Source organism: Hemiscyllium ocellatum, chromosome 12 (genome assembly GCF_020745735.1).
Source record: "Hemiscyllium ocellatum isolate sHemOce1 chromosome 12, sHemOce1.pat.X.cur, whole genome shotgun sequence".
NCBI lineage: Eukaryota > Metazoa > Chordata > Chondrichthyes > Orectolobiformes > Hemiscylliidae > Hemiscyllium > Hemiscyllium ocellatum.
The window spans coordinates 86,745,187-86,758,734 of NC_083412.1; the positions used below are offsets into that span (position 1 = coordinate 86,745,187).

At 48.2% G+C, this 13,548-nt stretch overlaps 1 protein-coding gene across 1 annotated transcript in view; it reads left to right on the plus strand.

Annotated features, from left to right (window-relative positions):
- The window catches only part of LOC132821193 (pneumococcal serine-rich repeat protein-like), an 83,757-nt gene that overhangs the window by 46,821 nt on the left and 23,388 nt on the right, over nt 1–13,548 (plus strand). Inside the window, exons 4-5 of the mRNA XM_060833837.1 lie at nt 2,060–11,344; nt 11,570–12,199. Of these exons, the coding sequence (XP_060689820.1) occupies nt 2,060–11,344; nt 11,570–12,199 (9,915 nt within the window). The remainder of the gene's footprint in view (nt 1–2,059; nt 11,345–11,569; nt 12,200–13,548) is intronic.

The window sequence follows — 13,548 nt, forward strand, 5'->3', positions numbered from 1 at the left end:
GATGAAGGGCTTTTGCCTGAAACGTCGGTTTTCCTGCTCCTCGGATGCTGCCTGACCAGCTGTGCTTTTCCAGCACCACTCTAATCTTGACTTTTATCTCCAGCATCTGCAGTCCTCAGTTTCGCCTTATTATAGAATCCCTACAGTTTGGAAAAAACGCTATTTTGGCCCAACCCATCCACACCAACCCTCTGAAGAGTATCCCACCCAAGCCCATCCCCTTACCCAATCACTGTACATTTCCACTGACTAATGCACCTAATCTACACATCCCTGGACACTATGGGCAATCCATACATCTTTGGACTGTGGGAGGAAGCCAAAGCACCTGGCAGTAACCCACACAGACACAGGGAGAAGATCAAGCTCCACACAGGCAATCATCCAAGTTTGGAACCGAACCCAGGTCCCTGATGCTGTGAAGCAGAGTGCTAACCACTGAGCCAATGTGCCACCCAATTTATTGACTACATGTTCATCTTCAACCTTTACATTGTGTCCTGTCTAGCCAAGGTCAGATTATATGTACAAAGTTAAAAATCACACGACACCAGTTTGTAGTCCAACAGGTTTATTTGAAATCACAAGCTTTTGCAGGTGATTTCAAATAAACCTGTGCGACTATAACCTGGTGTCGTGTGACTTCTGGGAGAAAGTGAGGACGGCAGATGCTGGAGATCAGAGCTGAAAATGTGTTGCTGGAAAAGGGCAGCAGGTCAGGCAGCATCCAAGGAGCAGGAGAATCGACATTTTGGCCATGAGTCCATTCCTGAAGAAGGGCTCATGCCCGAAACGTCGACTCTCCTGCTCCTTGGATGCTGCCTGACCTGCTGCGCTTTTCCAGCAACACATTTTCTGACGTGTGACTTCTGACTTTTTCCACCCCAGCCCAAAACCAGCATCTCCATGTATGGATATATGAGCATTGGACATCTGGTAATCCAGAGGTAACACAGCCCTCCACTTCTATGCAGTCTGAAAAATAGCCATGTTTGCTCGAGGATTCCTGACCCCCAACAAATACTGTAAGCACAAAGCAGCTGACACTTGGATTCAACAGGTTTCTTTTTTTCAATCTAAAGGATGTTTTGCTTATTTATTGACAATGATTTGTAGATTTCAATGAACAGTAATCACAAAATACATATCATTTCAAGTTGGGAGGAACCCTATAATTATCATGCATCATGTAATATTTCTGCTGATACTGAAACATTTTATTGAAACCTGAGCTGGATTCTGTAATACCGAGCAATTTAGATTTAGATAGCTTACAGTGTGGAAACAGGCCATTCAGCCCAACAAGTCCACACCAACCCTCCGAAGAGCAACCCACCCAGACCCATTCCCCTACACCTAATACTACAGGCAATGTAGCATGGCCAATTCACATAACCTGCATATCTTTGGACTGTGGGAGGAAACCGGAACACCTGGAGGAAACCCACGCAGACACGGGAAGAATGTGCAAACTCCACATAGACAGTTGCCTGAGGTGGGAATCGAACCCGGGTCCCTGGCGCTGTGAGGCAGCAGTGCTAGCCACCGTGCCATCCATTTCGCTATTTATATTCATTTTGCATTACTTAAAGAGCATTTCTAGAAATGCAAACTGCTAATCATTTACAGCACAAAAGGACTCAATCACTTTATTCTCCATATTGTTACTATAAATAGCAGTGATTATCACCTGTCCACGATGTATTTCATGAACAAAATTGAAATGTGATTTTAAACTAAAGCTTTGCTTGATTTGAAAGGAGGTAGCCATGATGTGGAGGTGCTGATGTTGGACTGGGGTGGACAAAGTTAGAAATCACACAGCTCCGGGTTATAGTCCAACAGGTATATTTGAAAATAGAAGCTTTTGGAGCGCTGCTTCTTCATCAGGTAACTGCTTCCAAATAAACCAATTTCACTATGACCTGGCGTTGTGTAATTCTTAACTTTAAGTTGAATGAGACAACTTTAAGAGGGTTTTTAAGACCATAACAAACTACTCTTCATTCAATAACATGCAAGAGTTTGTGCAATTTAAGGTTATGTATTCTGGTTTCAGGTTTCACAAATCCGTTATCAACAACTATGACAACGACAGCAATACAAAATGTCACTGCATCCAGTGAGTCTGGTACAGCATCAGAAGCACCAACACCCAGTCCATCGATTGAGTCTGGTACAGCATCAGAAGCACCAACACCCAGTGCATCCAGTGAGTCTGGTACTGCATCAGAAGCACCAACACCCAGTGCATCGAGTGAGTCTGGTACAGCATCAGAATCACCAACACCCAGTGCATCCAGTGAGTCTGCCACAACATCAGAAGCACCAACACCCAGTGCATCGAGTGAGTCTGGTACAGCATCAGAAGCACCAACACCCAGTGCATCGAGTGAGTCTGGTATAGCATCAGAAGCACCAACACCCAGTGCATCGAGTGAGTCTGGTACAGCATCAGAACCACCAACACACAGTGCATCGAGCGAGTCTGGTACAGCATCAGATGCACCAACACCCAGTGCATCCAGTGAGTCTGCCCCAAAATCAGAATCACCAACACCCAGTGCATCCAGTGAGTCTGCCACAATATCAGATGCACCAACACCCAGTGCATCCAGTGGGTCTGGTACAGCATCAGAATCACCAACACCCAGTCCATCCAGTGAGTCTGATACAACATCAGATGCACCAACACCCAGTGCATCGAGTGAATCTGGTACAGCATCAGATGCACCAACACCCAGTGCATCGAGTGAGTCTGCCACAATATCAGAATCACCAACACCCAGTGCATCCAGTGAGTCTGGTACAGCATCAGATGTGCCAACACCCAGTGCATCCAGTGAGTCTTCCCCAATATCAGAATCACCAACACCCAGTGAATCGAGTGAGTCTGCCACAATATCAGAATCACCAACACCCAGTCCATTGAGTGAGTCTAGTACAGCATCCGAAGCACCAATACCCAGTGCATCGAGTGAGTCTGCCACAACATCAGAATCACCAACGCCCAGTGCATCGAGTGAGTCTGGTACAGCATCAGATGCACCAACACCCAGTGCATCGAGTGAGTCTGCCACAGTATCAGAATCACCAACACCCAGTGCATCCAGTGAGTCTGGTACAGCATCAGATGCGCCAACACACAGTGCATCGAGTGCGTCTTCCACAATATCAGAATCACCAACACCCAGTGCATCCAGTGAGTCTGGTACAGCATCAGATGCGCCAACACACAGTGCATCGAGTGAGTCTTCCACAATATCAGAAGCACCAACACCCAGTGCATCCAGTGAGTCTGCCACAATATCAGGATCCCCAACACTCAGTGCATCCAGTGAGTCTGGTACAGCACCAGAAGCACCAACAGCCAGTGCATCCAGTGAGTCTGGTACAGCATCAGAAGCACCAACACCTAGTGCATCCAGTGAGTCTGGTACATCATCAGAAGCACCAACACCCAGTGCATCCAGTGAGTCTGGTACAGCATCAGATGCACCAACACCCAGTGCATCGAGTGAGTCTGATACAACATCAGAAGCTCCAACACCCAGTGCATCCAGTGAGTCTGCCCCAATATCAGAATCACCAACACACAGTGCATCCAGTGCGTCTGCCACAATATCAGAATCACCAACACCCAGTGCATCCAGTGAGTCTGGTACTGCATCGGAAGCACCAACACCTAGTGCATCCAGTGAGTCTGGTACAGCATCAGAAGCACCAACACCCAGTCCATCCAGTGAGTCTGGTACAGCATCAGAAGCACCAAGACCCAGTGCGTCCAGTGAGTCTGCCACAATATCGGAATCACCAACGCCCAGTGCATCGAGTGAGTCTGGCACAGCATCAAAAGCACCAACACCCAGTGCATCGAGTGAGTCTGCCACAATATCGGAATCACCAACACCCAGTGCATCCAGTGAGTCTGGTACAGCATCAGATGCGCCAACACACAGTGCATCGAGTGAGTCTTCCACAATATCAGAATCACCAACGCCCAGTGCATCGAGTGAGTCTGGTACAGCATCAGATGCACCAACACCCAGTGCATCACGTGAGTCTGATACAACATCAGAGGCACCAACTCTCAGTGCATCGAGTGAGTCCGGTACAGCATCAGATTCACCAACAGCCAGTGCATCCAGTGAATCTGCCCCAATATCAGAATCACCAACACCCAGTGCATCGAGTCAGTCTGGTACTGCATCAGAAGCACCAACACCCAGTGCATCCAGTGAGTCTGCTACAGCATCAGAAGCGCCAACAGCCAGTGCATCCAGTGAGTCTGGTACTGCATCAGATGCACCAACACCCAGTGCATCCAGTGAGTCTGGTACAGCATCAAAAGCAGCAACACCGAGTGCATCCAGTGAGTCTGGTACAGCATCAGAATCACCAACACTCAGTGCATCCAGTGAGTCTGGTACAGCATCAGAAGCACCAACAGCCAATGCATCGAGTGAGTCTGCCACAATATCAGAATCACCAACACCCAGTGCATCCAGTGACTCTGGTACAGCATCAGAAGCACCATCAGCCAGTGCATCCAGTGAGACTGGCCCAATATCAGAATCACCAACACCCAGTGCATCGAGTGAGTCTGGTACAGCATCTGAAGCACCAACACCCAGTGCATCCAGTGAGTCTGGTACTGCATCAGAAGCGCCAACACACAGTGCATCCAGCGAGTCTGGTACAACATCAGAAGCACCAACACCCAGTGCATCGAGTGAGTCTGCCACAATATCAGAATCACCAACACCCAGTGCATCGAGTGAGTCTGCCACATTATCAGAATCACCAACACCCAGTGCATCCAGTGAGTCTGGTACTGCATCAGAAGCACCAACACCCAGTGCATCCAGTGAGTCTGGTACAGCATCAGAAGCACCATCAGCCAGTGCATCCAGTGAGACTGCCCCAATATCAGAATCACCAACACCCAGTGCATCGAGTGAGTCTGGTACAGCATCTGATGCACCAACACCCAGTGCATCCAGTGAGTCTGGTACTGCATCAGAAGCGCCAACACACAGTGTATCCAGCGAGTCTGGTACAACATCAGAAGCACCAACACCCAGTGCATCGAGTGAGTCTGCCACAATATCAGAATCACCAACACCCAGTGCATCCAGTGACTCTGGTACAGCATCAGAAGCACCATCAGCCAGTGCATCCAGTGAGACTGCCCCAATATCAGAATCACCAACACCCAGTGCATCGAGTGAGTCTGCCACAATATCAGAATCACCAACACCCAGTGCATCCAGTGAGTCTGGTACTGCATCAGAAGCACCAACACCCAGTGCATCCAGTGAGTCTGGTACAGCATCAGAAGCACCAACAGTCAGTGCATCCAGTGAGTCTGCCCCAATATCAGAATCACCAACACCCAGTGCATCGAGTGAGTCTGCCACAATTTCAGAATCACCAACACCCAGTGCATCCAGTGAGTCTGGTACTGCATCAGAAGCACCAACACCCAGTGCATCCAGTGAGTCTGGTACAGCATCAGAAGCACCAACACCCAGTGCATCCAGTGAGTCTGCTACAACATCAGAAGCACCAATGCCCAGTGCATCGAGTGAGTCTGGTACTGCATCAGAAGCGCCAACACACAGTGTATCCAGCGAGTCTGGTACAACATCAGAAGCACCAACACCCAGTGCATCGAGTGAGTCTGCCACAATATCAGAATCACCAACACCCAGTGCATCCAGTGACTCTGGTACAGCATCAGAAGCACCATCAGCCAGTGCATCTAGTGAGACTGCCCCAATATCAGAATCACCAACACCCAGTGCATCGAGTGAGTCTGCCACAATATCAGAATCACCAACACCCAGTGCATCCAGTGAGTCTGGTACTGCATCAGAAGCACCAACACCCAGTGCATCCAGTGAGTCTGGTACAGCATCAGAAGCACCAACACCCAGTGCATCGAGTGAGTCTGGTACAGCATCAGAATCACCAACACCCAGTGCATCCAGTGAGTCTGGTACAGCATCAGAAGCACCAACACCCAGTGCATCCAGTGAGTCTGGTACAGCATCAGAAGCACCAACACCCAGTGCATCCCGTGAGTCTGCTACAACATCAGAAGCACCAATGCCCAGTGCATCGAGTGAGTCTGGTACTGCATCAGAAGCGCCAACAGCCAGTGCATCCAGTGAGTCTGGTACAACATCAGAAGCACCAACACCCAGTGCATCCAGTGAGTCTGCCACAATATCAGAATCACCAATACCCAGTGCATCCAGTGACTCTGGTACAGCATCAGAAGCACCATCAGCCAGTGCATCCAGTGAGACTGCCCCAATATCAGAATCACCAACACCCAGTGCATCGAGTGAGTCTGCCACAATTTCAGAATCACCAACACCCAGTGCATCCAGTGAGTCTGGTACTGCATCAGAAGCACCAACACCCAGTGCATCCAGTGAGTCTGGTACAGCATCAGAAGCACCATCACCCAGTGCATCGAGTGAGTCTGCCACAACATCAGAAGCACCAACACCCAGTGCATCCAGTGAGTCTGGTACTGCATCAGATGCACCAACACCCAGTGCATCGAGTGAGTCTGGTACAGCATCAGAAGCACCAACACACAGTGCATCCAGTGAGACTGCCCCAATATCAGAATCACCAACACCCAGTGCATCCAGTGACTCTGGTACAGCATCAGAAGCACCAACACCCAGTGCATCGAGTGAGTCTGCCCCAATATCAGAATCACCAACACCCAGTGCATCCAGTGAGTCTGCCACAATATCAGAATCACCAACACCCAGTGCATCCAGTGAGTCTGGTACAGCATCAGAAGCACCAACACCCAGTGCATCAAGTGAGTCTGGTACAGCATCAGATGCACCAACACCCAGTGCATCCAGTGAGCCTGGTACTGCATCAGAAGCACCAACGCCCAGTGCATCCAGTGAGTCTGCCACAATATCAGAATCACCAACACCCAGTGCATCCAGTGAGTCTGGTACAGCATCAGAAGCAGCAACACCCAGTGCATCAAGTGAGTCTGGTACAGCATCAGATGCACCAACACCCAGTGCATCCAGTGAGCCTGGTACTGCATCAGAAGCACCAACGCCCAGTGCATCCAGTGAGTCTGCCACAATATCAGAATCACCAACACCCAGTGCATCCAGTGAGTCTACTGTAACGTCAGAAGCACCATCTCCCAGTGCATCGAGTGAGTCTGGTACAACATCAGAAGCACCAACACCCAGTGCATCGAGTGAGCCTGGTACAGCATCAGAAGCACCAACACCCAGTGCATCCAGTGAGTCTGGTACATCAGAAGCACCAACACCCAGTGCATCCAGTGAGTCTGGTACTGCATCAGAAGCACAAACACCCAGTGCATCCAGTGAGTCTGCCACAACATCAGAAGCTCCAACACCCAGTGCATCCAGTAAGTCTACTGTAACATCAGAAGCACCAACACCCAGCGCATCGAGTGAGTCTGCCACAACATCAGAATCACCAACACCCAGTGCATCCAGTGAGTCTGGTACAGCATCAGAATCACCAACACCCAGTGCATCCAGTGAGTCTGGTACAGCATCAGAAGCACCAACGCCCAGTGCATCCAGTGAGTCTGGTACTGCATCAGATGCACCAACGCCCAGTGCATCCAGTGAGTCTGGTACAGCATCAAAAGCACCAACACCGAGTGCATCCAGTGAGTCTGGTACTGCATCAGAATCACCAACACTCAGTGCATCCAGTGAGTCTGGTGCAGCATCAGAAGCACCAACAGCCAGTGCATCCAGTGAGTCTGGTACAGCATCAGAAGCACCAACACCCAGTGCATCTAGTGAGTCTGGTACTGCATCAGAAGCGCCAACAGCCAGTGCATCCAGTGAGTCTGCCACAATATCAGAATCACCAATACCCAGTGCATCCAGTGACTCTGGTACAGCATCAGAAGCACCATCAGCCAGTGCATCCAGTGAGACTGCCCCAATATCAGAATCACCAACACCCAGTGCATCGAGTGAGTCTGCCACAATTTCAGAATCACCAACACCCAGTGCATCCAGTGAGTCTGGTACTGCATCAGAAGCACCAACACCCAGTGCATCCAGTGAGTCTGGTACAGCATCAGAAGCACCATCACCCAGTGCATCGAGTGAGTCTGCCACAACATCAGAATCACCAACACCCAGTGCATCGAGTGAGTCTGGTACAGCATCAGATGCACCAACACCCAGTGCATCGACTGAGTCTGCCACTATATCAGAATCACCAACACCCAGTGCATCCAGTGAGTCTGGTACAGCATCAGAAGCACCAATACCCAGTGCATCCAGTGAGCCTGGTACAGCATCAGAAGCACCAACACCCAGTGCATCGAGTGAGTCTGGTACAACTTCAGAATCACCAACACCCAGTGCATCCAGTGAGTCTGCCACAATATCAGAATCACCAACACCCAGTGCATCTAGTGAGTCTACTGTAACATCAGAAGCACCATCTCCCAGTGCATCGAGTGAGTCTGCCACAACATCAGATGCACCAACACCCAGTGCATCGAGTGAGTCTACTGTAACATCAGAATCACCAACACCCAGCGCATCGAGTGAGTCTGGTACAGCATCAGAAGCACCAACACCCAGTGCATCCAGTGAGTCTGCTACAATATCAGAATCACCAACACCCAGTGCATCAAGTGAGTTTGGTACAACATCAGATGCACCAACACCCAGTGCATCCAGTGAGTCTGGTACAGCATCGGAAGCACCAACACCCAGTGCATCCAGTGAGTCTGCTACAATATCAGAAGCACCAACACCCAGTGCATCCAGTGAGTCTGCTACAACATCAGAAGCATCAACACCCAGTGCATCCAGTGAGTCTGCTACAACATCAGAAGCACTAACACCCAGTGCATCGAGTGAGTCTGGTACAACATCAGAAGCACCAACACCCAGTGCATCCAGTGAGTCTGCTACAACATCAGAAGCACCAACAACCAGTGCATCCAGTGAGTCTGCTACAACATCAGAAGCACCAACAACCAGTGCATCGAGTGAGTCTACTGTAACATCAGAAGCCCCAACGCCCAGTGCATCGAGTGAGTCTGGTACAGCATCAGAAGCACCAACACCCAGTGCATCCAGTGAGTCTGGTACAACATCAGAAGCACTAACAACCAGTGCATCCAGTGAGTCTACTGTAACATCAGAAGCCCCAACGCCCAGTGCATCGAGTGAGTCTGGTACAGCATCAGAAGCACCAACACCCAGTGCATCCAGTGAGTCTACTGCAACATCCGAAGCACCAACACCCAGTGCATCCAGTGAGTCTGGTACAGCATCGGAAGCACCAACAGCCAGTGCATCCAGTGAGTCTGCTACAATATCAGAAGCACCAACACCCAGTGCATCCAGTGAGTCTGCTACAACATCAGAAGCATCAACACACAGTGCATCCAGTGCGTCTGCCACAACATCAGAATCACCAACACCCAGTGCATCGGGTGAGTCTGCCACAATATCAGAATCACCAACGCCCAGTGCATCGAGTGAGTCTGGTACAGCATCAGAAGCACCAACACCCGGTGCATCCAGTGAGTCTGGTACAGCATCAGAAGCACCAACACCCAGTGCATCCAGTGAGTCTACTGCAACATCAGAAGCACCAACACCCAGTGCATCCAGTGCGTCTACTACAACATCTGCAGCACAGACACCCCGTATATCCAGTGCATCTGTGACAACATCAGAAGCACAAAAATCCAGTGCATTCAGTGAGCCTGCTACAACATCTGAAGCACCAACACCCAGTGCATCAAGTGAGTCTGCTACAACATCAGAAGCATCAATGCCCACTGTATCCAGTGAGTCTGCTACAACATCAGAAGCATCAACGCCCACTGTATCCAGCGAGTCTGCTACAACATCAGAAACACCAGCACCCAGTGCATCCAGTGCATCTCATACATCAGAAGCATCAACGTCCAGTCCGTCTAGTGAGTCTTCAACAACATCCAAAGCACCGACTCCCAGTGTATCCAGTGAGTCTGTGACATCAGCAGAACCAACATTCAGTGCATCCAGTGCATCCAGTGCATCTGTGACAACATCAGCACCACCAACACCTAGTCATTCCAGTGCATCTGCTACAACATCAGAAGCACCATCGCCCAGTGCATTGAGTGTAGCCAGTACATCAGCAGAACCAACACCCAGTGTATCCAGTGTATCCAGTACATCAGCTGTATCAACACCCAGTGTATCCAGTGTATCCAGTGCATCAGCTGCATCAACACCCAGTGTATCCAGTTTATCCAGTACATCAGCTGCACCAACACTCAGCAGATCAAGTGTATCCAGTACATCAGCTACACCGACACCCAGTGCATCGACTGTATCCAGTACATCAGCTGCACCAACACCCAGTGTATCCAGTGTATCCAGTACATCCGCTGCACCAACACCCAGTGCATCAATTATATCCAGTACATCAGCTGCATCAACACCCAGTGCATCCAGTACATCAGCTGCAACATCACTCAGTGAATCCAGTGCATCAGCTGCACCAACACCCAGTGTATCCAGTGTATCCAGTACATCAGCTGTACTGACACCCAGTGCATCCAGTGTATCCAGTACTTCAGCTGCAACATCACCCAGTTTATCCAGTGCACCAAGTACATCAGCTGCACCGGCACCCAGTGCATCCAGTACATCCGCTGCACCAACACCCAGTGCATCCAGTACATCCGCTGCACCAACACCCAGTGCATCCAGTATTTCGAGTACATCAGTTGCACCAGCACCCAGTGCATCAAGTATATCCAGTACATCAGCTGCACCAACACCCAGTGCATCGAGTATATCCAGTACATCCGCTGCACTAACACCCAGTGCATCAAATGTGTCCAGTACACCAGCTGCACCAAAACCCAGTGCATCGAGTGTATCTGCTCCTTCTTCAGCTGTTGGAATTCATACGTCAAATGTGACCAGTAGTGTATCTGCTACACCACCAATCAGTACGTCAAGTGTGTCCCGTTCTCCATTACCTACACCTACCTTTGCTACATCAAATGTGTCAAAAAATGTATCATCCACATCATCATCTGGAACTTCAGACCAGTCAGCCACCGATTTCCAGGTGCCCACCTCTAACCCATCAAATGTTTCAGACTCATTGTCTTCATCTGCAACTTCATCTACTCTTATTAATCCATCGTCCACTGAATCACCAATTGCTTCCTCTGGTATCTCAAACCTGTCAACATCTACATCGGTTGGAGCCATTTCTAAAACACCACATGCAACAATTTCTACTCCAGCTGCAGTTACATCTGGTGTATCAGGTATGGAGATAACATTGTCAGGTACACCTGTATAATGTAAGACAAGCAGATTATTTTTAATATTTCCAGAGCCAACAGATATATTTACCTTTATTTTCTTCTGCTTTGCTGCCATATCTGATTATTTGGTTTATCATGTACAAACAGGGCTGTGGGTAGACAATAAACATAATATTAAATTATTTTATAAATGATTAATAATTTTGTTTTTTGACATTGTCATAGATTCCACTCCATCCACTGACAGTGCCTCAGGAGGAGTCATATTCAGCACCACTTCATCATCAACTAACATCGTTTCAACAATTACTTCTCAAGCATCTGGCAGTACCACCATCTCTTTCAATCCAATCAGCAGTATTGGTGCAACATCAAACCCAGCCAGCAGTGACAGGTCTACCAGCATTGCTCCCGCCACCACGACCCTCCCAACTACCAGCACTTTACCGGCTATCATTAGTTCTGATGGCACAACAATAACCTCCAATTCCAGCACCACCAGTCTGATTGCTACCACCCCCACTGCCAGCTCTGTTATCACAGCTCCAACAACTTCGACTACTGTTACCACCACAACACCCACCACTCCCACAACAGCAGCAACCACCACCAGTACCATCACAACTATCAGTGCTATCAGCAGCTTTCCCACCACGTCTCCAACAACCTCAACTACCGGTACCACCACAACACCCACCACTCCCACGACAGCAGCAACCACCACCAATACCATCACAACTATCAGTGCTGCTAACAGCTCTCCCACTACGTCTCCAACAACCCCGACTAGTGTTACCACCACAGACCCCACAACAACAACTGCTACCAGTACCAGTGTGACCACTGCGCTCTGTGGTAAGTTGCTTGCTAATATCTAATATCTGTGGCTCCCCCTAATTATAGGACAAACGATTAAGCATTGAACAAAAGGTATTTACATTATGATATTTTGTAGATTACTGCAACTAAATCACACAAATAAAGCATTTCCTGGCTAATTTTCTAAGCTGCGTTATCAGGTAATGAGTAGAATGCCCAGATATATCGATGATTGGTGAGGCAGATGTTCTTAATACTGAAGGCCTTTTGATATGCATCAGCTTATACACTTCGAAAAAGCCAAGTGACTACAAGATTGAGATCAAAGGATAAGAAATGCAACTTTATTGTTTCACCAGCTGAACTCTTTAGAATTGTTTGGAAAGAAAAATTATCTATAGTCAACTCTTAAAGGTAGCAGGATTAGATGTTACTCTGGGATTTTAGTTGAAACACTTTCCTTTTGCAGTTAAGCAGGATTGTATGGAGTCTATCGTAATGCAGAATGAACATGTTGCGTTGAACAGTTTGGGATGATGAGATCATAACAGTAGAAGTAGGCCAGTCAGCCTAGTGAGCCTGTTCTTCCAGTCAGTGAGATCATGGCTGATCTGATAATCCACAACTCCACTTTCATGCCATTTCTGATAAGCCTTGATTCCCTTTGAGATTAAAAATAGGTCTATCTCAACCTTGAATATACTTAATAATCTGGCCTCAACAGATTCCGGAACCTCTGGGAGAAGAATTTCCTCCTTATCTCTGTCTCCAATGTTGGATCATATCTTCCTGTGTTTGTGTTTTAACCCAAATGGTAAGAACATTGATTGCAGTCTACACATTGAATCATTGAATTCAACCCATTTATTGAAGAAGATAACATTTGAAGTTGATCACAGAATGATAGTGGTGCAGAAGGTGGCTAGAACTAGAAGCAATTGGAATCAAGGGGCAAAATCTTCACTGGTTGGACCTATACCTGATGCATTGAAAGCTGGTCATTCTTGTTATTGATCAGCCAATCTCAGCTTCAGAATATTTCTGCAGGAGTCCCTTAGGGTAGTGTCCTAGGCACCACCAGCTTCAGGTGTTTCAGCATAGACCTTCCCTCCATTATAAGGTCAATAGTGGGGATGTTCATTGTTTAATCATCAATGTGCAGCACCATTCACAATTCATCGGATACTGAAGCAGTCCATGTCCAAATTTGCACCCAAAAAATGCCAGGCAATGAACATTTACAATAAGAGACAATCTAATCACTGGTTGTTGACATTCAATAGTTTTACCATTACTGAATTCCCCATTATTAATATCCTGGAATTACTATTGACCAGAAACTCAACTGGACTCACCATAGAAGCACAAAGGCCACAAGAACAGGT